The sequence below is a fragment of the Aspergillus wentii genome, assembly GCF_001890725.1.
Source record: "Aspergillus wentii DTO 134E9 unplaced genomic scaffold ASPWEscaffold_2, whole genome shotgun sequence".
In the NCBI taxonomy this organism is placed as follows: Eukaryota; Fungi; Ascomycota; class Eurotiomycetes; order Eurotiales; family Aspergillaceae; genus Aspergillus; species Aspergillus wentii.
Window position 1 is genome coordinate 1,806,657 of NW_024467833.1, and position 24,947 is coordinate 1,831,603.

At 49.1% G+C, this 24,947-nt stretch overlaps 12 protein-coding genes and 1 non-coding gene across 13 annotated transcripts; 6 read left to right on the forward strand and 7 right to left on the reverse strand.

Annotated features, from left to right (window-relative positions):
• The first annotated feature begins 240 nt into the window (after positions 1-240).
• ASPWEDRAFT_36407 (putative GPI anchored protein) lies at positions 241-1,900 on the forward strand. The gene is made up of 3 exons (XM_040834449.1): positions 241-433; positions 509-1,054; positions 1,113-1,900. Exons 2-3 carry the CDS (start codon positions 517-519, stop codon positions 1,709-1,711), a joined length of 1,137 nt encoding a protein of 378 aa, XP_040692403.1. The 5' UTR covers positions 241-433; positions 509-516; the 3' UTR covers positions 1,712-1,900.
• ASPWEDRAFT_36409 (putative mitochondrial 2-oxodicarboxylate carrier protein) lies at positions 1,899-3,368 on the forward strand. Its single transcript, XM_040834450.1, has 5 exons — positions 1,899-2,158; positions 2,228-2,238; positions 2,319-2,348; positions 2,409-2,492; positions 2,554-3,368. Exons 1-5 carry the CDS (start codon positions 2,084-2,086, stop codon positions 3,263-3,265), a joined length of 912 nt encoding a protein of 303 aa, XP_040692404.1. The 5' UTR covers positions 1,899-2,083; the 3' UTR covers positions 3,266-3,368.
• A 1,252-nt stretch (positions 3,369-4,620) lies between these two features.
• ASPWEDRAFT_104785 (basic helix-loop-helix domain-containing protein) lies at positions 4,621-6,114 on the reverse strand (the record flags this gene model as incomplete). Its single annotated transcript, XM_040827675.1, has 1 exon — positions 4,621-6,114. One exon carries the CDS (start codon positions 6,112-6,114, stop codon positions 4,621-4,623), a length of 1,494 nt encoding a protein of 497 aa, XP_040692405.1.
• Positions 6,115-10,683: 4,569 nt separating this feature from the next.
• On the forward strand, positions 10,684-12,578 carry ASPWEDRAFT_341356 (putative Golgi traffic protein SFT2). The gene is made up of 4 exons (XM_040833931.1): positions 10,684-11,142; positions 11,337-11,457; positions 11,719-11,869; positions 12,292-12,578. Exons 1-4 carry the CDS (start codon positions 10,923-10,925, stop codon positions 12,442-12,444), a joined length of 645 nt encoding a protein of 214 aa, XP_040692406.1. The 5' UTR covers positions 10,684-10,922; the 3' UTR covers positions 12,445-12,578.
• A 105-nt stretch (positions 12,579-12,683) lies between these two features.
• On the reverse strand, positions 12,684-15,441 carry ASPWEDRAFT_36421 (tRNA ligase). Its single transcript, XM_040834452.1, has one exon. It carries the CDS (start codon positions 15,184-15,186, stop codon positions 12,712-12,714), a length of 2,475 nt encoding a protein of 824 aa, XP_040692407.1. The 5' UTR covers positions 15,187-15,441; the 3' UTR covers positions 12,684-12,711.
• A 214-nt stretch (positions 15,442-15,655) lies between these two features.
• On the forward strand, positions 15,656-16,315 carry ASPWEDRAFT_168621 (ankyrin repeat protein; the record flags this gene model as incomplete). Its single annotated transcript, XM_040830318.1, has 1 exon — positions 15,656-16,315. The coding sequence occupies one exon, from the start codon at positions 15,656-15,658 to the stop codon at positions 16,313-16,315; it is 660 nt and encodes a 219-aa protein (XP_040692408.1).
• Positions 16,316-16,498: 183 nt separating this feature from the next.
• ASPWEDRAFT_36423 (tryptophan--tRNA ligase WRS1) lies at positions 16,499-18,850 on the reverse strand. Its single transcript, XM_040834453.1, has 9 exons — positions 18,556-18,850; positions 18,246-18,505; positions 18,155-18,169; positions 17,883-18,105; positions 17,727-17,765; positions 17,427-17,678; positions 17,335-17,374; positions 17,181-17,277; positions 16,499-17,125 (listed from the first exon to the last, which is right to left on the reverse strand). Exons 1-9 carry the CDS (start codon positions 18,702-18,704, stop codon positions 16,836-16,838), a joined length of 1,365 nt encoding a protein of 454 aa, XP_040692409.1. The 5' UTR covers positions 18,705-18,850; the 3' UTR covers positions 16,499-16,835.
• Positions 18,851-19,084: 234 nt separating this feature from the next.
• On the reverse strand, positions 19,085-20,505 carry ASPWEDRAFT_180237 (uncharacterized protein). Its single transcript, XM_040831833.1, has 2 exons — positions 19,810-20,505; positions 19,085-19,747 (listed from the first exon to the last, which is right to left on the reverse strand). Exons 1-2 carry the CDS (start codon positions 20,283-20,285, stop codon positions 19,276-19,278), a joined length of 948 nt encoding a protein of 315 aa, XP_040692410.1. The 5' UTR covers positions 20,286-20,505; the 3' UTR covers positions 19,085-19,275.
• ASPWEDRAFT_341487 (uncharacterized protein) lies at positions 20,200-21,158 on the reverse strand. Its single transcript, XM_040833933.1, has one exon. The coding sequence runs from the start codon at positions 20,797-20,799 to the stop codon at positions 20,299-20,301; it is 501 nt and encodes a 166-aa protein (XP_040692411.1). The 5' UTR covers positions 20,800-21,158; the 3' UTR covers positions 20,200-20,298.
• On the reverse strand, positions 21,058-21,157 carry ASPWEDRAFT_t76. Its single transcript has one exon. It is a non-coding gene; the product is annotated as a tRNA-Ser (tRNA).
• Positions 21,159-21,505: 347 nt separating the features above from the next.
• ASPWEDRAFT_735355 (uncharacterized protein) lies at positions 21,506-22,162 on the forward strand (the record flags this gene model as incomplete). Its single annotated transcript, XM_040839345.1, has 1 exon — positions 21,506-22,162. One exon carries the CDS (start codon positions 21,506-21,508, stop codon positions 21,980-21,982), a length of 477 nt encoding a protein of 158 aa, XP_040692412.1. The 3' UTR covers positions 21,983-22,162.
• Positions 22,163-22,307: 145 nt separating this feature from the next.
• Positions 22,308-23,435, reverse strand: ASPWEDRAFT_168625 (uncharacterized protein; the record flags this gene model as incomplete). Its single annotated transcript, XM_040830319.1, has 1 exon — positions 22,308-23,435. One exon carries the CDS (start codon positions 23,433-23,435, stop codon positions 22,308-22,310), a length of 1,128 nt encoding a protein of 375 aa, XP_040692413.1.
• Positions 23,436-24,108: 673 nt separating this feature from the next.
• Positions 24,109-24,820, forward strand: ASPWEDRAFT_24640 (DUF899 domain-containing protein; the record flags this gene model as incomplete). The annotated part of the gene is made up of 2 exons (XM_040832643.1): positions 24,109-24,120; positions 24,170-24,820. 2 exons carry the CDS (start codon positions 24,109-24,111, stop codon positions 24,818-24,820), a joined length of 663 nt encoding a protein of 220 aa, XP_040692414.1.
• Between the last annotated feature and the right edge of the window lie 127 nt (positions 24,821-24,947).

Here is a 24,947-nt window from a genome sequence, read left to right on the forward strand (position 1 = left end):
ACCATTGCGATGATACTATGGGGGGCAGATGGTAAACATACACCTCTTCTTCTCTGTTATACTACACCATACAGCATGTTTTCTAGTTTATATTTTCTGAATCTGAGTCGTTGAGTATGTTCTGATTATCATTATCATTATCGTAGTTGTATACAAATCTGTATCTTATCGAAAGATAACGTATCACAAGGCGGTGGGGAACTGCCCGCAGAATTGCTGCCTAACAAAGCAATCCGTTGTTTCAATTCCCCAGCCATCGCTTTTCCGGCCATTGCTAAGCATATTAAGTTGGCACTTGGCTGTTGGACGATCATCAAAGATGATCTTCTTTGCTTGTCGATCCTGATCTGATGTTACATTGATTCGAAATTTCTGACGATTTCACGAATAATACGAATTATCGCTCTTGCATAGCTTTCCTTTCCAGTACGCAGTATGTACTTTGAGTCGGTTCAGATGCTGATCTCCTCTCGTCTGTTTATCATCAATGAGGCTGACTTGAATCCAGTTTACGCCATGCGGGTCACTACAGCCCTAGCTGTGGTGCTACCAATAGCCCACGCAGCAAACAGCAGCTCACCAATCGATACGAATCCCCTACAGCCAACCCCCATCCGAGGCGTGAAGAAGATGACCGATGATGAAGGGGAGAAATTCTTTTTCAACTACTGGGATTTCGGACATGAAGGATGGTCAACGGGGGATGATAATCTTACAGATTCACGACATGATCCAGGAATGCAGGGTCGATCGTATCCGCTTCGATCGAGTCTTGCTCTGGAATTAGATCCATTTTCGCTGCGTTTTCGGAGAGATTTCAAATGCCCCACTGGTACATTCGGGTGTACGTCGATTAATCGGCCGGATAGCTGTTGCAGCTTCGGGGATACTTGTGAATTGGTGCAGGATACTGGATCGGGAGATGTGGGGTGTTGTCCGCAGGGACAGGTGTGTTCTGGAACGATTGGTTCTTGCCAAAAGGATTATACGAGCTGCCCGGCGTCGTTAGGAGGTGGTTGCTGTATTCCTGGTTATGATTGTGTCAGTGGTGGCTGTGAGTATCCAATCCTCTCCCATTTCTCTTTGGGAGATACTCATGCTAATTTTTCTAGGCGCACGCGTTCGTACGATCACTGTGACCCTGAGTTCAACCGTGATGGTGTCGACTACCACCGATACGGCTCCCTTGGAACCAAGCACGCCTTTGAGTACCAGAACTACCACAGCCACAGAGTCAACCGGTACATTTGTTCCCCCCGCACGACCTACAGGCCTCTCGACTGCCACAACCACCCAGAAAACCACAACCAGCCAAACCGAATCAGTCTGTCCGACGGGGTTCTATGCCTGTTCTGCCGTGTATGAGGGAGGATGTTGTCAGACGGGACGAAACTGTGATACAACTTCCTGTCCAGCGAAATCGTCGACAACTCTTGTATCGAACGATATCACAATTGTGGCACCAGTGCAGCCCACGGCAACGGCAACAGGGAAATGCGCGGGCGGTTGGTTCAGTTGCGCTGCGAGTGACGGTGGAGGATGCTGTCCAACTGGATTTGCCTGTGGTTCCAGCTGTACAGCTATGGAGAGTGGAACGCCGACGGCGACAGTGGTCAAGAGTCAGCCTGAAAGTGCGGCGAGTCGGCAGTCCTGGGAGACAGTGAGGAAGGTGCTGGGAATTAGTATCCTGGGTATATGGTGGATGTGGTGATTTTTGAATATTGTACACTATAAATAAATACTGCATGAATGAATAACGAGTGACGATGCAAGCGGAAGGTGATGCCGATATCAGCAGCCAGCAAGACCCCGTGGGGCGGGTAAATGATAAATACGGTAAATACCCGTACCACACGTGCGCATCCTGCCCGTTTGGGTCATTACCCGGTGAGCACGACCGACTCTCTCCGACCTGCCGCAACCTCCACAGGCCGTCGGCAAGTCAGTTGACTTTCTTCTCCATCTATCTCTCTCTTCTCCTCTTTCTTTTTCCCTTCTCTCCTCCTCCACAGTCGTTTGGATAAATCTCCCCTCTTTTCAATTTCTACTATCCCCAGGCGATAAGCTTGGTTGTGCGCCCATCATGTCCAACACCACTCAAAAGCCCCTCCCTTTTCAGTACCAGTTTGCTGCTGGTGCAGTGGCCGGTATTTCTGAGGTATGATTGGTAATCCTGTCAAGGGGAATTCTGTTTGAGCGTCGCTAATTCAATTGCTTCACAAATTAGATCTTGATCATGTACGAAAATTCTCCCTTCAAAATAATCGCATGAGTCACCCCACGTTCGGCTATATTAACGGGATTTGTTCGTTTACCAGGTACCCATTGGATGTGGTCAAGACACGAGTGTGAGTAGGAACCCGGTCGCTGAATTGTCTGGGAATTGCTTTATTGACTCTTTGCGACAGTCAGCTTCAGGGCGCTGCCGTCGCCGGTGAGGAATCGTATAATGGCATGTTCGACTGCTTCCGCAAGATCATCAAGAATGAAGGGTATGTGCGCATGGATCGAGCGGTTGTCAATGCTCAGCGACCATTAACAGTCACGTCACAGTGCCTCCCGTCTATACCGTGGTATCTCCGCTCCCATCCTGATGGAGGCCCCCAAGCGTGCCACAAAGTTCGCCGCCAACGATAGCTGGGGCGCTTTCTACCGCGGCCTGTTCGGTGTCGAGAAGCAGACCCAGTCGCTGGCTGTGCTCACCGGTGCCACCGCCGGTGCTACCGAGTCCTTCGTCGTTGTTCCCTTTGAGCTTGTCAAGATTCGTCTCCAGGACAAGGCTTCGGCAGGCAAGTACAACGGCATGCTTGATGTCGTCAAGAAGATCGTCAAGACCGAGGGTCCCCTCGCCATGTACAACGGTCTCGAATCTACCCTGTGGCGCCACATCCTCTGGAACGCCGGTTACTTTGGCTGTATCTTCCAGGTCCGCGCTCAGCTCCCCGCCGTCGAGCCCGGCAACAAGAGCCAACAGACCCGTAATGACCTGATCGCCGGTACCATCGGTGGTACTGCCGGTACCGTCCTCAACACCCCCATGGACGTGGTCAAGTCCCGCATCCAAAACACCACCAAGGTGCCCGGCCAGACCCCCAAGTACAACTGGGCCTGGCCTGCCCTGGGAACCGTCATGAAGGAGGAGGGCTTCTCCGCCCTGTACAAGGGTTTCACTCCCAAGGTTCTCCGTCTCGGTCCCGGTGGTGGTATCCTCCTGGTCGTTTTCACCGGTGTCATGGACTTCTTCCGTGGTATGCGCGGGGAATAGATGGTCAAAAATTTTCGATAGAAGCCAAACAAAAAAATCAAAATTTCAAGCAAAAATTCTTTTCGGCCAAGACAGAGCGCAAAACGCAAAAAAGACGATACCCTTCCTTCCTACAGAATTCAAAAGATTTTTTTTTACAGAGTACCTTATCTACGGAAAAAAATCATACAGTTCGATTCAACTTGAATTTTTGAATTTGATCTGATCACGCAACTGATGTTTTTTATTTATCTTGCATGCATGCACAATGACCTACAACCCTGTCCCTGTCCCTATTCTGCACTGCATCTGCATTATCTATGATAGATAGATGATCTACCAGCATACATAGACCTGTCAAATCAGTCAGCTACATTATCGATATTTTTGTCTTCTCCGTAGTCTAGCCTCATCTATCCGATATGATAGGTACAAGCCAACCAGAATATAACGGCTACTCCCGTCAAGTGCGACCTTAGCTAGGCTATATGCATGTCAATCATATACCCAACCCCTGTATATATCACTCACTACGTCTGCAAATCAGAGGATCCAATTCTGCCAGATGCGACTTGATTCGTATACGTACTAGCCGATCAAACTCAACATAATGCAGTGCAGTACAACGGAACATGACTCGCAATGTAAATATATGATAAGATGAGAGGAAAGCAAGCCCTCAGTTTGAATTATGGGTGGGTGTAGTGAAAGATAGTAATTATCGCGTGACAAGCCAGCTGAAAGGACGCGATAGGGCTATGTAAAAAAACGACAAACAAACATGTAAAATCAGATCAGATCGCATATCGCATAGCCTTGATAGTAAATAGGAAATAATATAAAAAAAACATCCGAGATCAGAACGAAAAAGCAGCATGTATAAAACTAAAAACAGAAAACAGGGTATCGATGTAAGAATGGGAATAAAGATAAACAAAATCAAAGCCAGGAAGAAAGAGAAGAAGAAAAGAACAGCTATCCAGACACGGATGCATAGAGTTCACTGCTCATCGAGGGAAAAGCAAGCAAACAAACTCAAGCACCGTGGTGATCATTCTGAAATCTCTCGATGTATGTGCGAATGACTCATATGCAATAAACCCATGCCGGAAATACAGAATTGAATCAAGAAAAGCAAGGATAAAAATAATCTCAAAAGCCAAACAAAAAACCTGCCAGGAACCCATAGGAATATCATAAAACAGTATTAGATCAAATGAAACAAGATAAAAGACAAATCATTATGATCCGTCAAGTCTTCCGCGTGCGCCGGTCAATCGTCCAAACCCCGTGTGACGCCTTATATGCAAAACATGTCATGGCATGCATTCGTAGGTAAAATGATTGTTTAAGCTGGAGGAATAGTATTGCTGCACTTAATTCATTTCCATGGCGTACTCGTCTTCTTCTTTGAAGCTCATGCCGGCGTGTCCCGAGCTGTTCCAGTATTGTGCCTGACTGGGTCCCCCGGAGCTGCTTCCGCTGTTGTATGACGGGCTCAGGCTCTGGGGACTCAGGGCGGCAGTTCCTGACACAGCGTCACCAGCCATGTTAGTGTGCTTGGGCACTCGGAGACCACTTCCAGGGCCACGGGTGTAGCTGAAAGAGTTGGGATCGTTCCTTTCCAGTGCGTCAAGAATCTCACTGCGCATGCGCTTCTCTTCCTCGGTTTGTTCAAACGGCCAGGTACCTCCAAGGCTGGTGATCAACTCGGCAAGCTCGGACTCTTGTTGGAGTTTGACGTGCAGACTCCACATCAAGTCCCTCATCCACCCCACTGCGCCGTTGAGGATGTCTCCCTTGTTGGGTCCCTTCTCCTTCTCCTCGATTGGCAGACCCATGGTGATGTTACCAGCAGTGGCGCGGCGACCATTGCCTCCGGCCAGGAGGGATGTGGCAGGATTCGAGCTGGCTCCAGTGGCAGACATGGCAGTGTTGTTCACAATTTGCTTCCGCACCTTGTCATCTTCCAATCGGTGCTGGGGAACCAGGTGCGACAAATCCTGGATACGTTCGTTGATGTTGTCACGACGGCGACGCTCCACCAGGTTGTGGGAGGCCCTGCGACGGCGTCGCTTGGCTTCCTGTGATTCCAAATCCTGACCGGTTCCGGGCAAGTGTGTATCAACCTTGGCGGGCAATGAGGCGTGCTTTCCAGACTTAAGGATCTCGGAGATACCAGCATGGTGGGATGGGTGGCCTGGGGAAGAAATTGGTGACTCGACATAAGAGTGGGCACTGTTAGGGGTGCCATCCCATTGGTTCGACAGGGTCTTCTGGTGGCGATGTTGAAGCCCTGCAGTTCTGATGGGCTGTGTGGGGAAGCTACCGGATTCCGGGGTTCCAAGAGCCAGCGCACCCATGGCGGGCGTCTTGGGAGTCATCGGGCTACGAGCATCGGTCGATGCTCGGTCCACCTGCAGCGTCGGGCGCCCCTTGGTGTTCAAGTAGCTCTGTTCAAAGTGGGAGTTGCTCTGAAGATGTGGAGAACTCTGCTGGATCGGCTGGTTCATATTGCGATACTGCTCGTAGTTGTTGAAGCTGTTGTTGTGCATGAAGGGGCTGTGCATAGGAGCACCATCCGGGGTGTTGGAGTATATTTGACCCATTTGACCCGGGTGGCTCATGGAAATACCGGCACTGGAATGTTGGTCCTGAAGGAAGTTCATGTTGTCGTTCCGCGGGACTCCGTTAGGCCCGCTGATCTCCAGGTCAAGCAACTCATCAGTATCGATGCCGGAGTTTCCGAAATTGAAAGACGAGGACATGTTTTGCTGGGATGAGAAGGGATATGACATGAAGCCACTGTTCTGCATGGTAAGTTCGGAGGGGTCTACGCCCTCGTTGGGGAATTGATTATAGTGCGACATCATGAAAGGGTTTATGTCACTGCGGAAATCGTCAGGCTCATTCTTTATGAAGATACTCGTCTCGGCCATGATGCTTAACAAGCCCTCGAAACAAGTCGGCAGGCTTGATCGCTGGTGAAATGTCCTTGGTATCGAGATCCAACTCACAGGATGGTATGGTGTAGGATCGAAGAGGCCCAAAACCGGGCACTGGTGAAGTCGATGGGTTCGTCGAATCGCAACGAAGATAAGTGGATGGAAGTGACGGGGTGGCGATGGATTCTATATGCGTGGGCTATTTGTTGGATCGACAAAAGCCGCTGGCGCTAATTCATTGGATGGAAGATCAATGCGAAACCTAGGGAGACCATACCCAGTCAGTCGATCAGTCACATAAATAAAAAAGACAAGGCAAAACCTGAAACAATGAATTTGTTGTAGGCATCAGTGTGAGCATCAAGAATCATCTAATGATGATCGCGAGACACGCCAACTGATGTAACAAAGAAGGCAAAAATGAAGATGAGTCAGTCACATACCAGAAATGAATCGAGGAATGTCTAGGCAGTGCCGCGGTGGATCGCGCACACAAAGAAAATCAGGGTCTGACAGGAAGCGCAGTGAGTAGCTGGCAACGAGAGAGAAAAAAGACGGCAGAAATAGAGAAAGCGACAGAGAAAAGAAAAATCAACAGAGAGGAAGGGAGGCCATAAGCGAGACGGAAAAGGGAGGAAGTTCCAGGTGGAAGTGGAAGGAAAAGGAGAAAAAGGCGCCCCAATGGGTCCGACGAAGCGACGGACTGGGGACGATGCGGGATGATAAGAGAGACAGACAGACGGACAGAAGGAGGCGGAAATCCGGAGATGAGGGAAAATAAAAGAGCAGGGGGGAAGCCGTCACCAGGGCGAAATAACAGGCGATAGAAAGAGGAATGAGAGATGATGATAGACGATAGGGAAGGATGGTGGGGGAAAGAGAAAAGCAGAGAGGCAAAAGACAAGAATAGCAGCGAAAATCCGACAGGCCGAGCGAAGCGGTCGAAACCAAGGGGCGATGATGATTAGAGGCGGTCAGAGTGTGGAGTGAAACACTTGCTGGTTTCTCCAGTTTTGATTATTCTGTTTCCCTTCTGCGTCTGTGTTTGTTTCGTCTTCTTTGCTTCTCCGGTGAATCCCTGAGATTATCCCCGCATCCCAAGCAGATCGTCTCCTCTCCTTGGCGTGATGCCGGTGAACCCCTCGGTCACGGTGGTTTGCATGTTGACTGTTTTCGAACAGTGTGTCCACAACACTTTCTTTTCTTCCAATAACGACTTTCTCTTCTGGGAATTGTCTCCGTCCCTTTGTTTTGCCGTTTTTCCGCATAAAGAGGGGTATCGGTATAGAGTATTCCGTATGCTCGGACTCGAGTCTCACCGCGATTTGCCCCACATGAAGACAGAAAGAAATACAAAAAGAATAGAGAAAGAAAAGAAGAGAAATAATGAAGAAATAAATAATAAATACTTACAGTTGATAGTTGAACTGATAAATGTTGGTATGTTGATGGGTTTGGTGATGCTATATAAAGTAAGCAAGTGGCTTGCAGATAATGCACACCCCACCAGATTGGGAACACAACAGATGTAAGTCAGAACAAAAGAAAGAAAGAAGAAAGAAGAGACGACGGGATATTAAAAGGCAGTCACACGTGGCAGAGCCTCAGATAGGCAGAAAGATCCCTCACGGAAGAAAAAAGAGGGAAAACACGGGAATAAGGCTCGCAGCGTAAGACGGTGAGAACAGACCCAACACTTACTGGAAGGCTCGAGCTCAAGATGACGCTTTTTTCGTCGAGCGAATCATGGATTTCAAGTATCTGTCTAGCTTCAACTGAAAAAGAAAAGAAAAGAAAAGAAAAAAAACTTCAAAAGACAACAGCGAGAATGCAGGCTTTATGGACTCAGCGGCGTTCTCCAAGCCCTCTCATTTGATATACCGTCGTCATGGTCATGCAGGGTGTCGATCGTCAAATCGAAGAGGCTTAACAGAGAACGGGATTACGTGCTATGACTGCGCCTGTTTTGGCATCTACAGTATCTCCAAGGGGGGGAAGAGCAATATGATAGGCTAGGAAATCAACTAGAAAACGCGAAAGCTATGTGCTGATGGAGGGTGTGTGTGCGAAACTTGGATAGCCCGATAAAGGGGGGGCAGCAAAGCATCAAGGTGGTTGGCGGTCGTACAGTCCGGAGGGAAGATAAACAACGCCAAATCCCATGAGCAAGCAATGTGCTCGATTCGTCACCTGTCCCCAGAAGGAGTCGAGCAACCAACGTCATGACTCACTCGGGTGTTTCTGCCGAAGAGGTGAGAATGTATCAGATGAGGGACCGAAGGGCTTGGAGTGGCCGAAATCAAGATAATCTCTGAATAGCCAGACCATGTGGGAGATCTCAAGTTACGTGCATACTCTATAGTGCGTATAGTCGTCCTCCAGGATCGACTGGAATCAACATCCGAATGGCCTATCAGTGTGCTCTCAGGGTACTGTGTCTCATCTTTCTGAGTGCGTCGACAGATCGGGATGGTCATGATCGCTGGAGCTTGGACAGAATTGTAATACATCCTAATTATTACTTCGTAACAATAATAATGATATCTGAGCGTCTTGACTCCTCCACAGGCGGTCCGTGACACTGGAGGATCATGTCGCCTCCCGCTGTGGGTGTTACCTCATGGTGCGACTCTATTTCTCTCCCTCTCTCTTTGTCTTGACCGTCTTTATTGCTAGTATTTGGAATCGAATGAAGAATGTGGAGTTGGAATGCTTCATACCTCTCTTACTGGTAGCACTAGCATTTGCTCCATGACGTCGATCTCATCCATCCACTTAACAATGAATCGTTGGCTTCCCGCATGTCCGTCCCGTCCCGTCAAGGTTCGGAGTGCATGGCCGATTAAACCACGGTTAATGCAAGGAGAGAGCGAAAGATGAGGAGAGTTGAGAGAGATGGAGGCAAGAGATTCGTGGAGTCGGGCTTTGCTTTAACTTTGTGTGATTTGATTTGCGTCTTACTTGATTTACTTGTGTCTGTCTTGGTGGTTGCCTTGTAATGCCTTGTAATCATGCACATAACCCTATGAACGGGTAGGGAGAATAGTCAACCAGTCTGCTTATCATGGGGGACCCTGTTACTCTCGGGACTGTCCATTGTGTAGCATACAGATGTAGATATACCCGAACTGATGATGGCATACTCCTGCATGGCTTGATTCAAGAGAAAATGGCTGATCTACGATCATCCGGAGTTGTTCCGATACGATTGCAATCTCAGTGCAATCACTGCAATAATAATAGAGCCATGGAGGGTACTCCAAATGAGGAGTCTTATCGATGATGGAACTAGTGGCTGTAGGTGACTTCTGCAGTCGACATCAACAAGGATCGACCCATGATCGCCACGGAACACATATATTAACACATAACGTATAATGATACTCCGTTTCTTATTACAATCAATAATATAATATAAATATATAATATATCATATAATATACAAATACAGCGGTACAAGCGCATAGCAAAAACCCCAGACTCATAAATAGACGCCGGGCGGTGGCGCATGTGGGCTGCCTTCCTTGCCTCCAATCACATCCCTGTTACCCTCCACCACGGACCCTCCCACGGGCCTCCATTGGCCAGAGCTATAAGCATTATCCCCCTTCCGGACTAGCTCTGTCACCAGGCCTCCATCAACATTCACAGCCGCTGATTGGCCAGCAGCTCAGCCGGCGGAACTTCGCAAGTCGACTTCTTCGTCTCGCGATGGTTTCATCTTCTCGTTATTCTCGTTATTCTCGCTGTTGACCAGGTCAAGAATCGTCATCTTCTTCTTCATCCACCTCTGCCACTAGTCGGGTTTTCCCTGGATCAGGAAGGTATGTAACCTCATTCGCAAATCCCATTGAAACCTCCCACCCTACTTACCAACACTCTCTCCCACACCTTTCCTCCCCCCCCCCCCTCCTTCTTCGCCCTTATTTCCCCCCTCCTCTTTCTCCTCATCCAGTCATCTGACAGATTCCATCACTGTAGCCTACCAGAGACGATCTCCTGCTCGAAATAACTCTTTCTTCCGAAGTTACGCCGCCTGAATACCTTCCGTTCTATTACCCTATCGCCCTCCTTTCTCCGCAGTCTATCCTCCGCTTCTCCAACCTTCTTACGACGTACATACTCGTTATCCAACATTACTCGCGTCCCTAACGCCTCTTCGAGCCACACAGCTCTTTCCCATCTTGTCGCGGATCGGCTCGGTGATAGTTGCACCAGATACACCGTTTCCAACCCACCCACCATACCATACATACATACACCGACTTCTCCAATCAACCCTAGTCAAGCTGCGTCGAGGGGGTATCTTAGAATCGACTGCCTCTACCATCACTGCGCCTCTTATTGGAAGAACAGGGGCGATCACAAGCTTATCACCTACGACATCCCAAGCGACTACTGTATTAGCGGCCTCTAGCTCTACCCCGTGCTCAAGCTCCTCGGGAGTCTAATTCAGCTGTGCAGCAGTCATCTGCTCCGCCTTGGCTCGATCCCATTGCCTTCCTTGCCTTGCTTCACCCTCCACCGTTGATACCTGCAGATCATCTGCACGCGCATACTGGTTCCCGTCGTGCATAGTCCCTGCAGGCGTTTCCTCAGCTTGTCATCCCAGTCCTTCAACCCGAGAGGTCTATCGCTCCTTTCCCACTAAGGCTGTAGTGTCCTTCTCTGCAGAGAAAGCCTCGTACACTACCCTCCCTCAGCGAACGGGGTTTGCCCGGTAACACAGAACCATGGCCTCCACTTCCTTTCGCGACTCGGTTAATTCCCTGGGTTGGTCTCGTCGAGACGCGGATCTCCCTGTCCGCACCAACTCGTCATCATCAACCCCATTTCTCTCCAAGTTGTCATCCTTGAATCCGTTCGGACAGGGCGAGGGTTACGTGCAACTACCCACCCATGAAGGTCCCGGAGCTGCAGGTCGACGGGAGGAGGAAGACAGTGTCTTTGCCTGTAAGTCGCCCCGAACTCATGACCACCGACTTTCCTTCGAACCCATGTCCCCTATTTGCTGCACCGCCCGGTCCAGGTGACGAGATTTCAGTTCCTGCGTTTGGATGGGTTTCACTGGAGCCTTAGTGGCAAGGCTCTCGGTTTCTTAGCTCGTGTCTGTTTCAAGAGGCTGATTTTTGACGTTTTCTACACAGTGAATCGTTGGGATCGGATGTTGATCTTTTTCGCCTGTAATGTTGGAGCCGCTCTATGCTTTGTTATTTGCTTTTTCCTTTTCCCAGTGCTGTCGCTCAAACCCCGCAAATTCGCCATTCTGTAAGTTGATCCTCCATTCGGAATTCCATACCGCGCACATACACTTTCCCCCCACAGCTTGACATTCCGAGCCTTGGAAGGCATGAGGCGGTGTAGCCTGTCATGCTGTGGCTGTGACCCTGCACAAGTGCGATCTTGCCCAGACACATTCTCAGCATCTCGAGTGTGTGACAGGGCGCCTCTTTTTCCCCAGCTTAACCACCCCCTCTCCCCTCCTTGCCAAGGGTTCTTGACTAACCGGTGTTTTCTTCCTCGAATCAGATGGTCCGTTGGTTCGTTGCTATTTCTGCTATCATGGGCGGTCCTCATGGGACCCTGGGTTTACGCTAAGCATCTGGTCTCGGGATCACGACTTCCCTTTACGGCCGCCTATTTTGGTTCCATTGCCTTAACCCTCTATTTTGCTATCGGGGTAAGTTCTTTTTCCTCCTTGCTTTTGCTTTACTTTCACTTCCTTGCCTCGATCCCTCCCCCCCGCCAAGCCATTTGTGCGCTTTCTGCGGCAAGTAAACGGCTTTAGATCCTTCGGCGATTGTTGGTGGGTCATTCACCACGATCATGGACAAGGAGTCTTCCATGTTTTTTTGCAACCTCGATGCCAAAAAACGAAAGATCTTGCATGCTCCCATCACACAACCAAATCACCATGCGGGACTGGGAACCCCCAGATCCAAAATGACATCATCCTACACATGCACGGTTATCGAATATTTTGCCTACCCGCACATCTCCCGTAACCTTCATCCATCATCATCGTCATCACTCTGGCACCTGCACCTACATTATCACACATTCTAGAATGACCCCTGTCCACTGACGTCTTTGAAAATATAGCTCCACTCCACCCTCCTAACTCTCATCTCGTCCATTTTCCAACTTGTAGCCCTGCTTTGGTACCTTGTCAGCTACTTCCCCATGGGAAGTACCGGATTGCAGTTTATGGGTAGATTTGGGGCGCAGCGTGTTACGTCTTGGGTTGCTGGTTGAGCTGAGCTGAGGGAAGTCAAGTTTTGGGGATGATATAATTTCTAATGTATACGTTTATTTGTATTAACAGGTGATAAGAGGATGAATTATACGATGGTTGTATATTATGAGTGTGGCATCTAGACGTGAGTCGTGTGTAAGACAGTGCCTGCTTGCATACATGAATCATATCTCATTGCAGTGACTTTTTATCTAAAAATATCATTTATCTAATACTCATTAACATCAATCAATCAACGCCTTCTCACTCTCATTCTCATATCAAATCTACTTTCCCCGGCTCATAACAACCCCAATCGAACCCTGAACGACCTTCACGCCCGGAATCTCCGCCTCCCAAATGCCCGTCTCACCACCAGACCCAACCTCAAGCCAGCGCCGCAGCAAGTCATTACTCTCCTTGGGCTTGACGTCCGGCGAAGCCGTCCCAATAGTAACGTGCGGCAGCGCATTCGCGCAGGGCCAGTCCGACACACTCTGGTCATCGGGCGGCATGATTCTCGCGACGAAAGCCATAATGCGGGAGTCCCAGATGAGGCGTTCGAGGCGGACGCGCGCGGGGGCGAGCGTGGGGCTACCGGTGACGGAGGCGTTGGAGTCCGGGGATGCTTTGAGGGTGTCGATGTAGTGGGATGCGTAACGGTCCCAGATATGGGGGGAGTCCTTTTTGGAGGCGCGGTGGATGAGGGTGACGTGGAAGGCTGGTTGGACGCGGCGCGAGTTGACGAGTTGGTTGTAGAGGCGTGCTTGGGTGGGAGGGGTGGAGGGGGGAAAGAGGGAGTGGAGGAGGGAGGAGACTTCCGAGGTTGGGAGGGAGATGCCGAAGTATTCGATCTTTTTGGCGAGGGCTTCGGGGGACTGGATGGGTGGTGCGGCGGACTGGGAGGAGGGGTTGTTGGGGGGTTTGGCGCCTTTCTTTTGGGTTTGCTTAGAAGAGCCGTAGGTGTGGCTGAGGTCGAGCTGGACGTGGTAGTCGGTCATGGCCCAGTTGATGGCGTCGTCTAGTTCCTGCGATGAAGGGATGCGGTCTACGATGCGGGGGTAGGCGGCGTGGAGGGCTGCCACGACCTTTTCGAGGTTTTCGCGGGATGATGCTGTAACGTCGAGGTTGATGACTTCGTCGAAGTTCTCGTCGGGGTCCCGTTCTGTGTCGACAGCTTCGAAGCGGCTGAGGAATCCTTCCATGATACCGATGATCTCCTCGGAGTTCTTGGTGCCCGCTCGGATGGTTTGGTGGTTGTCTCCTCGTTCAAGAACACGCTGTCGGGTCACCTCTCTGATTCCAGGAAGCAACTGGCCCTTGGGTTCGTGGACATAATGCAGTGCGACGAATCGGGCGTCGCGAATAACCGGAGTGACATCGTCCATGAGTTGCTTTCTCTCGCGCTTCTGGTGGTTGTTACGATCAGCGAACACGACGGGGCTCTGTCCGAGAGCATTGGTTATATCCAAGGCAAACTTCTTTCCCTTGTTCTTTTGCTTTGGGAGGTTGTCGTTCTGGATGTGGCCCCATCCGAACAGCTTGGTAAGTGCCAGAGCCACGGTGGTCTTGCCAGAGCCGAGCGAGGCAATAGGTGCCAGAATGACATTCTGTGTCACTTCTTGTCCTGCGGCGGCTGATTCCATGGCGATAATCTCAGAACCCTTCAAGCCTCGCTCCTGAAGGAACCCTTCCCGCATCGAAATGATTCCATGGTTCTGGGCGTAGAGCCTTCCCAAGCTCGGGTTTTGGGCGAGCTGTCGTCGGGCATAAAGCAGATACTCTTCAGTGATCTTCTGGTGTTTCTTTATCCGGGGAAGCTTGCCCGCGATAACTGCCTTGGTGCATTCACGCCATTGTCTGTACATGAGATATGGCTCCTCAAACTTGTACTTGAAGAACCAATCCTGGTATGGCCCGCCACCCTCGCTCATTTGACAACGGATCACAAATCCCTCGGTCTCTCGGCCGTTCCATGTTCCAGTCTCGGCGCATTGATCGAGGAATTCCTTGACCGACTTGATATCATCGTAGACAACAAAGTTCGCTTTCTTGAAGCCCCACGAATCGGCAAATTGATGAACCTCGGAGCTGGGCAGTGTTGCGAATTGTGGCAGATTAAAGTTGATACCGTGAATATAGATGCCCGAGGCGGCCTGGTCGTAAGCAAGAACGTGCTCTTCGAAGCTGTCGTCACAGAGCTCTCCTACGGCTGTGGCGTTCAACCTTCGCAGTTCCCTCGCTAGATCCTTCGAAGACTTGCCTACAGCCGCGACATGACGCTCGACCCATTTTTCACCGGCCTGGGCATGGCTCACTTCAGCGTCGCTGCGGACTCCAGTCGAATGCTTGCTGCAGACCAATAACGTATCATCCTCCAGTCCAGATATGAAAATAATGCAACCATTTTCCTTCACACTAAGCTCGTAGGGACCCCGTGTATTTGTCTCGATATTCCTCCATCTGGTCGAGTTCACTTCATCGACGTTGAAGAACTTGTCGTAACCGCGGACAGCGATTTCGGGGGTGCCATCCTTTCTCTTCGTGGTGAAAAGACCTCGCGCATATGTAGGGAGATCGCTGCGCTTGTAATCCCAGTCCATAAACCTCCACGAATCCACCGAGATGTTGTCAGAGCCTGCCACGGGAAAGGTGGTTTTCTTGCATGAGAACGCGCGCTTGCCCTCGGTCTTGGACCTCTTACTGGCAGCCCCCAGGCTTTCGACGAGCTGTGCGACCTGCGTAGGGTCCTGTTGAGGCATGATGGGTGATTTTTCCAATGACAGTCTATTGCTATATTTCCCAGTCGTTACGTGGTGATGTGCGCGATTGTTGGTGGGGAAGAGAGCGAGACAGAGAGGTGGGGGTAACACAAGTGCGAAACGAAGACTGCAGAGATAAAGAAGTCCAGAAAGAATTAAAGCCCCTTTATCAAAGTCTTCTCGCCTTGATCAGCAAGATACAAAGAATCTAGCCCTTTCTCATTCAGAGTCGTGAGTCAAACTGAGACAGACGTCACAGTCACCGTCGGGAAGAAAATAAATCAGTCATTATTTTTGCGGGGCAGAAAAGAAGATTTCGGCCCTGCGCCACCGACAGCCTCGCCCGTGATTCATCCATCTCCTCTTTTCTCCTTCCTGTCGATAATTAAACACCGGATCTTCATCATCTAGGTACGAGATAATCCAACTATTGTTTTTCTCAGCCCGCCTGCTGACTCCACAGCCCACAATGACTCAACCAAACCCCTACATTCTCGCTGCCGACAACCCCTCCGCCCTTCTGACTCTGCTGCGCTCGAATCCTTCCATCGCTTCCGGTCAAGACGAACATGGCTACTCGCTGCTCCACGCTGCCGCTTCCTACGGCCATCGCGATCTCCTCCGAGCTCTCGTTCAGGAATTTCACGCAGACGTCAACATCCTCGACGAAGATGGAGAAACCTGCCTGTTCGTGACGGAGAAACTGTCGATCGCTAAATGCCTAGTGGAGGAACTCGGAGTGGACTACAACAAGAAAAACGATGAAGGGTTATCGGCACAGGAGACCATCGAGGCTGACGGCTCATTCCCTGATATTGCAGCCTATTTGCGACAGGTTATGGGTCTGCCACCCGCTTCGCCGGCCGATCAGTCGATGGATGCCTTGAACCCCGCCCCGCCGCTGCCGGCTAATATTCAAATGAACTTGGGGACAGTGTCGGAGCAAGAGGCAAATGCAGGAACAGAGGATGTGGATCCAGAATTCAAGCGGAGGATTGATGAGTTGGCTGCCCGGGAGGATTTCCACAGCGAAGCCACGCAGAATCAGCTGCGGCAGTTGGTTATGGATGCCATCAGCGGCGCCAACATCGATACCCAGGATAGAGAAGTGCGACAGAGGACAGACTAAAGGGACCATATATGTTACCACGTTTACCTATCTGTCACCCCAGCTCCTAGTATGGGCATCGCCTGCTGATCCGGCATTCCTCTCGGTTGGAATCGTTAAGAGGTTACAACCTCCTCACCCTCCGTTCTTCTGTTCCATCGAAGGAATAGAATGAATCCCTCGTGGTGCATGGCTACCATGCTGCCAGAGGTCAATATCGGGCAATTCAAGCCTGGTTATCTATGAGAGGGCTTCCGAGATATGTTACAAGATTGTCAACTGATGCGCAAAAATGAAACTTGTGAATCTGGTCATAATATTCTAGTTCGAAATTCTGATTGCCTGTGGCTTATTTGCATGGCCGTAGCCTGGGATAGATCTATGGGGCCTTCCAATGTACAGCGATACCCTAGACTGCAATGAACAGTGAGCTCCCGCGCGGCATCTTGAGGTGTCTGCTTCCAGTCAGAGTTCAGACTGCTGGAAATGATCATTCTTCCAGAGTCCAAACCCTTGACGTATTTCTATTATGTATACTTCTTCAGTTCTTTTTCTCCTCCTTCTTTCCTTTCTCACCCTTCTCTCCCTTTGGTGCCTTTTGAGGCTTTGGTGTCGGGTTGGGGTTGCCGTTCCATTCCAGCTTCCGAGGCGTCATGAATTGCCTGAGTAGCTGATCCGAGACCTCCTTTCTTCGCTCCTGGAAGTCCTTGACGTATCCCTGCAGCAATGTGATGGCCATCTTCTTCAGCTCTCCCGTAAGCAGGTCGCCCTTTCGGTAGCTGTCCTCAATCTCCTTCAGTTTTGCGTCATCTTCTTCGAAGTAGGAAATGTCTATAACTTCGTTAGATCATCTACACAGAAGAAACTCGATTAGCAAAACACGTACATTGGAACGAGACGTCCACTTCGGGGATTCCTCCAAGCTTTCGGTGCTCTTCCACAGTGTCTCTTCCTCCGCTGAAGGCGTACTTGTTGATTTTGTTCTACAACCGTGCATTAGCGATGTGGTCTTACAAAAAGACTGGGCTGACGGATCTCACCTTGATCTGGTTAGGGGTGTCCGACATGAAGATTGCAGAGCTTCAAGTGGTGTCAGTCAACGCTCATCTAGAAATATCGGAGGTAGTCTCACTTGGCGTCACTTGCGCTCATCTTACCGCCAGCACCTTGCAGTGCTGTGAGGAACTTGGAGTGGATCAAAGCAGGCTTTGGCGACGGGAATCGCATACGTTGGGAGTTATCGCGCAGAAGTCGGAAATAAGGATCTTGGTCAATAGCCATTGGAATCAGACACTGGATCTTTGCGATAGCCTTCGATCGATCAGCGAGTGGGTCGGGGTTGTCGGTCCAGATATGTGGGTACGATGTCGCGAAGGCGGCGGCACTGTCATAGAGTCAGCGGAAGTTGGGCAGTTGCGGTGGAATAACTTACCATTGCGCAGCTGGGAACATGATTCGACCAATGTTAGTGCTGCGATATGTTAGTACAATAGAGCAATTATGGCGTGGCGAAAGCTATGCGCAATGAAAGCAAGCGCAATCAAGTATATCTTTTGCCATGGAGACGAAGGGAATGGGTGCTGCTGACCTCTCGTTGAAACCAAATGCTCCTCGCACTTGGTTGAAAGTGATGAGCTTCGAGAATTCCCAAATGTTGGTCATGAAATGGCCTCCCATGTATTCCAAGTCACTGTAGATGAACGTCTTTTTCTGATCGAAACCGCATGCGATGATATCCTTTGCATTTTGTAGCGCGAACTTGTGTGTCTCCTCGAATGAGAGCTTTTCCTTGAAGAGCGCCTTTTCGTCGTCTGCTACGGTCAATACATAGCCCGCGTGGCTTGATGATGCGAGTCTTACCTGTAAGCATAATGACTATTTACATTGTCAGCTATGTGTTGAATCGCCCCAAACAGGACCATGGGGTAAAGACGGAGAGTCTTCGACATACCTAGAGGGACATCAAAGACATCCTGCAGCCACTTTGTGAAAGAGAAAGGAATGGTGTGACCCAAGTGCAGCGCATCGCTAGACGGTCCTCGTCCTGTATACAAGAAAAAGGGTTCGCCGTACTCGTACTTGTCGAGGATCTTGTCGAAGTCACGGTGGGAGAAGAAGAGACCGCGTCTCAACCAACGGTGCGGTTTGTGGCCGGTCAATCGCTCGAAGCGCTGGAGGAGATCCTCGTCGATCAGCTTGGTCGCCCATTTCCTGTTCCCATCAGTGATTGGCCCAGCCATAAAGGAAAAGTTCGGTCGTACTGCGAAATCTTGACGTAGTCAAAGGCAAGGGCGTTTCCATCCGCATCTTGTCCAGCTTGAACGTCCCAAGGGTTGATCTCTTGCTCCGTAGCAGCAGCCTTCTGGTCATCACGAAGGGGGAGGACCGTCTCAGTTCCGGGAGCCGCCATGTTTGCCGGTGTAGCTCGGAGGCACAGGGAATTGACTAAGGAGGCTTATGTAGCAATGAATAAATGGATAAACCGCCCTGGCAATATCGTAGATATGCTCCGAAAAATGAAGCAAAAAGTCCCGAAAGCGTCCCACGATGGAGGGGTCGGCGCCGACAATCTATGTGGGGTGAGGGGCTTCTGGAATGTCACATGACCCGTGAGTCAATTGGATTTGGTATCATGTGATGTCACGTGGAGATACATGGCTAGGAACATGATCGTAGCCCTAGAAGAGAGCCCTAGTTGCCGTTTTCGTAAAAGAATTGGGCTGTAGCTTCCTGTAGTAGTTCCCTTCTTTTCCTCAAGAAAATGCTATCAAGCAAAAGATGTGATAATAAGCAGCAGTTCCTATTTTCTAATTATGTAACTTCTAACTAGTGCCCATGGTATGCCCAGCATCGTCCACGGCTTTTGGACGCCAAAGTCACGATAAGTCATTAGGAAGCCAGAGAAAACATGATTAGACAGCCAGGAAGGGAGAGGTAAAAAGAAGAAGAAGAAGAAGTGCGAGGGAGTTTCAGGCTAGCTCTCATATGCAAGGCAGATTCGAATCATGGTATTCGATATTGATGTCTGGGTAGTCGTTATCACCCCCAGGGAGCAACCCTTGATTCTGGTCGAAGAAATCCGCCTGTTCCGCTTCAAGCCAGAGTTTATCCTTTGAAATACATTCAACTTCCCGAAATACGCGTTCAATGTTGTTGAAACGTTCCTTGCACTGGTAGATATGCGTGCTAAGTGTTTCGCTTCTGAGGCCATGGGGAAGCCAAAATCCAAAAATGTTGTCTTTTGGCATAATGCTATAATCCGCACATGGCCTTTCGTGCCGCTCCCGCTCCCGCTCCCGGGGATTCAATAATAGGTTTGCTGTCCCTTCAGGGTGCATCTTTTTGAAGAGTTCTAGTTCCTCCGGTAGGCATTCACCTAAAAAGCGACTGGCATGGATTGTGTCAAGAAGTTTTTCAAGTTCCGCGCCACTGCGGACGATCATCGTTGCGAGCCTAATCATAAAAGTTAGACCCAAGGTCAGATGTAACAGGAAGACAGGATGTTTAGATCCTACCACTGGGTATCTGCGTTCCAACTGGTCGACTGCAAAGGAATGTCGCCCCGATCAGCTGCGTACATGTCGTGGTAAGGGGTCGAGAAGCAATTCAGCAAACTCGTAATGATACCAGTTTCACGGGTCATTGACATGAGATCCACTGAGATAGTCAAGCAGCTTGGGCTTATGAAACCCTTCATCACCAGAAGCTCAAAAACGTCCCATACTGCGGATTGTCGCCGAGCCCGCCAATACAGGTTCCGGAGTATGGCCCCCCAGTTCGTCGATTTTTTAAACAGTTCATTGTAGACGCCAAGTTCTGGTCGGAACCCACTTCTCGTGTCACATTTTGACAATTCAAAATCAATTACAGCCTTCGCTGTCTGGGTCAAGGAGGCGGGGGGGTTCGAGTCACTTCGGAGAAGATCAAGCATCACTTGCTCGGTTGTGGAGTGGCGAGCAGAGCCCTGGCGTTGCAGGTTCCCGGGTTCCATGGTTGAAAACACCCTAAGGGATACTCGGGGATAGAGAAGTCAGATGGGAAGGAAGGTCGACGAGGAAGAGGGGAGAGTGAGAAAGACGGGAGTGGAAAAAGGGCGGTGCAGCACCCAGGCATATCTTGATTGAAATGGAAGAATCATCATGACAAAGTGAATTACAACCAGTGGTTATAGCTTTTTGTCTGCATAGATCCATCAACAAAGCAGGCGCCGTGATCAATGACGAAAAGGTTTTGTAGAAGTTCAACGCTGTATTTGAAAGTTTAAATTGGTGGTTGAAATAATCCTTAGATATATGGGCCTTGCTTGACTCTACACAAACCAGGTTTTCCTGCTGGATGAGCCGCAGATTCCATAGCCAGATGTTGCCAATATGACTTCCAGCACAATTGACGCTGCGTGGAGGGTCGAATCGACAGTCCTTTAAATAACCAAAGGCCGAATCCTCGAAGCCACCATGCCGCTTCCGTTTCTGAATGCAAGCAAATAACCTAGGGAAATCAATCATATACAAGGCAGCTATCAGAGTAAATTCTTTGCCACGAGTAGAGAGCGAGAAACATCAACAAAACCGCGGAATTTGTTAATACTGGGTTTTGAGCGCCTAAACTAGCATTGAGTAATTATGAACGTATTTTATAAATAAGTCAATTGAAAAAAGAATAATGAAAAGGAAAAATAATGAAAAGGAAAAATAGTGAAGAGTTCAAATTCGCCAACTGCGTTGTTGGTTGTATGTATAAAAAAGAAAAAGAAAAAAAAAGAACGACACGGGCATGATTCGAACATGCGCACACGAATGTAATTGATGTCAGAATTTTCTTCCGAATTCGAGTCAATCCCCTTAACCACTCGGGCACCGTGTCATTAGATAATCGGTTCTCCTTTGTTTACACTTATAACCAAATATTACAGCTATCCGTACCCCGGAGATATCATGGATCTTAACCCCGAATACTCCGGGGTAAACAGCTGTGCAGCAACGAAGGATTAAAAGATCATCCATAAGCATATTGGCATTGAGGGTAATAACCTGGGGATAAAACTGACAGATTCTAAATTCCGGTCGAGAAAAAAAAGGCTAACTCCAAACTCCGATTTTGAAAATTTACACGAAGTGGTATAGTGGTGTATATATATACTATGCTCTGGAGCACTAGTTATTTCCCAAACAAGTCTCAACAACTTTGATTTAACCTAATCATTCAGCCATAATGTCTTCAAAGATACATCAGACTGCTCTCTCATTTCTTAACGGCCTCTCAAATCTCTCTTCCGAGTCCCTCCTTGCCGTTTTGACACCTACAGCAACCAGCGAATTCGCGCCGTCCAGCATCTCTCCTCACCCACCCAAAAATCCAATCACATTTACCAACCATATCGCCGCTATGAAAGACGTCTTTTCCACCATACCAGTAATCCCAAAGGAAATTTTTGCAAACGAAGAAAAGAGCCAAGTCACAATCTGGGCTACAAGCATGGCCAACTTCCGAGATGAAGTGAAGGACGATGGCCTCTTGGATGAGGAATGGCGCTTCGAGCGTGAATATATCTTTATCCTGACCATGGATGAAAGTAGGGAGAAGATTGCCAGGAATTTCATGTTTGTGGATGGCAAAGCGAATGATCGGTTGAGGGAGCTGATTGCTCGGGCGAGACGCAACTTGCAGCAGAAGAGTGCAGTCTCTTAGGGGCATTGATGGATGGGATAGATATACACCGGACATATGTGAATTTGGTGCTTATTATGCGATTTGTTTATTTGATACATTGAATAAGTTCAGTCGTTTAGGAATACAATCCAAGAGTGTATCTATGGCATTGAATGCGATATTCGAGAGACAGGAGAGGAAAAAACCAGAATGAAAAAGCATTCAAAGATATTAAAAACAGTAAATACACAATAGAAAGATGCGGCGATTCTTTCCAGAATTATGTGACCATTTCTTTTGTATCTCACTGTGTCGAACTGAAGGAATCACATGTGATAGAATGGATCTTCGAGGAACATGCTCATCATGCCAGATCATTGTAGACCACCATATCCTTGAGCACTAAACGGCTTGGCCCCGTAGGGTCAGGAAAGTCCCACAAAGTCCCATCCAGCACATGTCGGCGTACCCAAGCCTGGCAGTCGTCATTAGGAAAGTGGCCATCATCTTTGGAAGGAACAGCCACAGATAGGATACTGAAAGAAGATCTTGTATTCAAATTACCATGTCCCGACGCTGCGCTAGGAAAATCCTGAATCTCCAGTAGGCGATCCACAAAATTCGGTTCCGAATGTTGCCCTGAATGTAGCGCATAACGCTGGTGCCCTCTTGGCGTGTCTACGATCAAGACGCGTTGCAAACGAGGGAGGGAGTTTCGCCCACCAGGAAAAGAAGGACATGGATCCAACAGATTATGTGGCCGAGTAAAGACCAGATGAGTGAGGTGAGACAAGCCACTGAGATTAACTAAGAAGTTGATTCCGCTAACATTGGTATTAGTGAGAGCGAGATGGCGGAGATTCTCCCTGAAACTCCAGAACCATAGCTTAGGCTCAACGTGCATACCCGAGTAATTCCAGGGAAAACTGGTTTGGATGGAGCAGTATTCTTGCAGAGGGAACATGTTAACATGCGACTTGTAGAGACCATGTAATTCCTCCCAAAAACTGTCGTCTATCCCCTCTGGGAGTATATCGACTACCAATCGTCGGAGTCGAAAACTAAGACCAGATATAAGAGGCTCAACCAATGCGGATTTTGGCGTTATCCAATGCTCGCCTGACTCGGCGGACTCATCTGAATCTGTCTGCTTTTCACCCGAATCAAAACTCGACGCATCCTTCCAGGGCAGGGATAGGTAAAGCCCCAGAGGCGTAAACCGAATTTGTTTTAGATTCGTCGTCCTCTTGTCCGGTACAAATGGACGGAGTGGTGGTCCTTGGCTGAGCAGTTTCCAGGCGGAACGCTTCGAATCGAGGTAGAGACAATGCTTCACCAAGAGGTCCCTGGCAGTCTCATAGGTAAGCTTGCTCACTCGGGTGAAGCTAAGGAGGGTCTTTGTCACCTCATGATTAGGAGGAAACACGAGGGGTGGATTGGGAGGGATGAGGAAGTTGACAATTAGGATGATAATCTCTGCTGGGAGACGCATGTTGATGGTGGTTGTAGATTGAGGTCTGAGAAGATGGTGAAGAAGCAAAGGCCAGAGGTGTCAAGGAAAAGGTTAAAATATTGAGGCTGGGAGTAGTCCAGTGAATGACTGCGGGGGGATGCTCAACTCCCGTCCGTTCCTGGGAAAAGATGCCGCCGCTCACTGACTGTATCTCAGCCCATGATAAAAATCCCCTACTAGAGCTTTCTTTACTTTAATTAATTAATTTCTTTTTCAAATAAAAAAGGTGCTTATCTTGACTGCAAAGAACGGGTATGAGAAAGTGATTCGGATCCCGTCTTGATCAGTCGTATACAAAACAACCCAGAGAGTACTACCTATCCAGTGAGAACGACACATTCAAAATACCCTAGACAGCACTATAACTATATATTCTATGTATCTATCTTTACGTGTTTCTATTTAGCTCGTTTTCCGTCATTTTATATCCCGATAAATTTTTAAGCGTCGTAAAAACAGTTCTTCGACAAGAAGATAGCCCTAATGACAAGCCCTAGCTTCCGCTTTGAGCGCTCACATGCTAGATTGATGACATCATCACTATAAAATTGACCAATCAAATAAGAGCTACATCCAGCTCACTCCAACATCTTCAATCTCAGTTCAATCAGTATACCTAACAACATCCATGCCAAAGGATAATACAGCAAACATGGCAGACAAAGTACATTTGCGCAATCCACTAATACCCAACAGCATCTAACAATGAGCAGAACCAAATCGCCACCCCAGAAGAATACCAACAAGCACGAGCTCGTCTCCTCGAGCAGGAGAAAGCCGCCACACGCCTACTACAAGACATCGCAGCCTCACGCCGCAAGCTGCCCATAGTGCAAGTCCCCAACCCCACGCGATTCAAATTCGACACACCAGCCGGAGAAAAGAGTCTTCCGGATCTCTTCGACGGCCGGAAACAGCTTATCCTGTACCACTTCATGCTATCACCAGGCGAGACGCAAGGCTGCGTGGGATGCTCATTCTGCATGGACCATATCCCCGACCTGGGACATTTGCAGAGCAGGAATACCTCGTTTGTGGCGGTTGCGACGGCCACTCTGGACGAGGTGACTGCGTATAAGAACCGGCTGGGATGGGAGTTTCCGTTTTATAGTTCTGCGAAAACGCACCGAGCGTGGGAGGAGGCGGAACGGGCGGGTGAGAAGATCACCTGGAAGCCGGGGAATGGATACTTTGGTCTTTGTGTTTTTTTGAAGGAGGGGGATGAGGTGTATCATACTTATGACACGAGTGATCGTGGGTTGGAGGTTATCCTCTCTACATACCACCTTTTGGATATGACGCCGTTGGGTCGACAGGAGGTTGGGAATGGGATGAATAACTTCCGTCGTCATGATGAGTACTGACATGTTCTGCGTTTCTATTCGTCGTTGTATGTGCCCACGAGAGATGAAGGGAGAATGAAATTAATGGGGCGGCGGAACAGTAATTGGTGTATTTATGTTTTGATTAACTGTATGTATAAGCAGGTAT

Bases quoted from the DNA above. Each gene is read 5' to 3' on its own strand.
- ASPWEDRAFT_36407 (XM_040834449.1), top strand. From the start codon at position 517: ATGCGGGTCACTACAGCCCTAGCTGTGGTGCTACCAATAGCCCACGCA. The intron at 1,055-1,112 runs GTGAGTATCCAA...TAATTTTTCTAG, and splicing joins TGATTGTGTCAGTGGTGGCT to GCGCACGCGTTCGTACGATC.
- ASPWEDRAFT_36409 (XM_040834450.1), top strand. From the start codon at position 2,084: ATGTCCAACACCACTCAAAAGCCCCTCCCTTTTCAGTACCAGTTTGCT. The intron at 2,349-2,408 runs GTGAGTAGGAAC...TCTTTGCGACAG, and splicing joins GATGTGGTCAAGACACGAGT to TCAGCTTCAGGGCGCTGCCG. The intron at 2,493-2,553 runs GTATGTGCGCAT...GTCACGTCACAG, and splicing joins AAGATCATCAAGAATGAAGG to TGCCTCCCGTCTATACCGTG.
- ASPWEDRAFT_341356 (XM_040833931.1), top strand. From the start codon at position 10,923: ATGGCCTCCACTTCCTTTCGCGACTCGGTTAATTCCCTGGGTTGGTCT. The intron at 11,143-11,336 runs GTAAGTCGCCCC...TTTTCTACACAG, and splicing joins GGAAGACAGTGTCTTTGCCT to TGAATCGTTGGGATCGGATG. The intron at 11,870-12,291 runs GTAAGTTCTTTT...TTGAAAATATAG, and splicing joins CCCTCTATTTTGCTATCGGG to CTCCACTCCACCCTCCTAAC.
- ASPWEDRAFT_36421 (XM_040834452.1), bottom strand. From the start codon at position 15,186: ATGCCTCAACAGGACCCTACGCAGGTCGCACAGCTCGTCGAAAGCCTG.
- ASPWEDRAFT_36423 (XM_040834453.1), bottom strand. From the start codon at position 18,704: ATGGCGGCTCCCGGAACTGAGACGGTCCTCCCCCTTCGTGATGACCAG. The intron at 17,679-17,726 runs GTAAGTTATTCC...ACTCTATGACAG, and splicing joins ATGTTCCCAGCTGCGCAATG to TGCCGCCGCCTTCGCGACAT. The intron at 17,278-17,334 runs GTGAGATCCGTC...GCACGGTTGTAG, and splicing joins ACACCCCTAACCAGATCAAG to AACAAAATCAACAAGTACGC.
- ASPWEDRAFT_180237 (XM_040831833.1), bottom strand. From the start codon at position 20,285: ATGGAACCCGGGAACCTGCAACGCCAGGGCTCTGCTCGCCACTCCACA. The intron at 19,748-19,809 runs GTAGGATCTAAA...TTTTATGATTAG, and splicing joins TGGAACGCAGATACCCAGTG to GCTCGCAACGATGATCGTCC.
- ASPWEDRAFT_341487 (XM_040833933.1), bottom strand. From the start codon at position 20,799: ATGATTGATTTCCCTAGGTTATTTGCTTGCATTCAGAAACGGAAGCGG.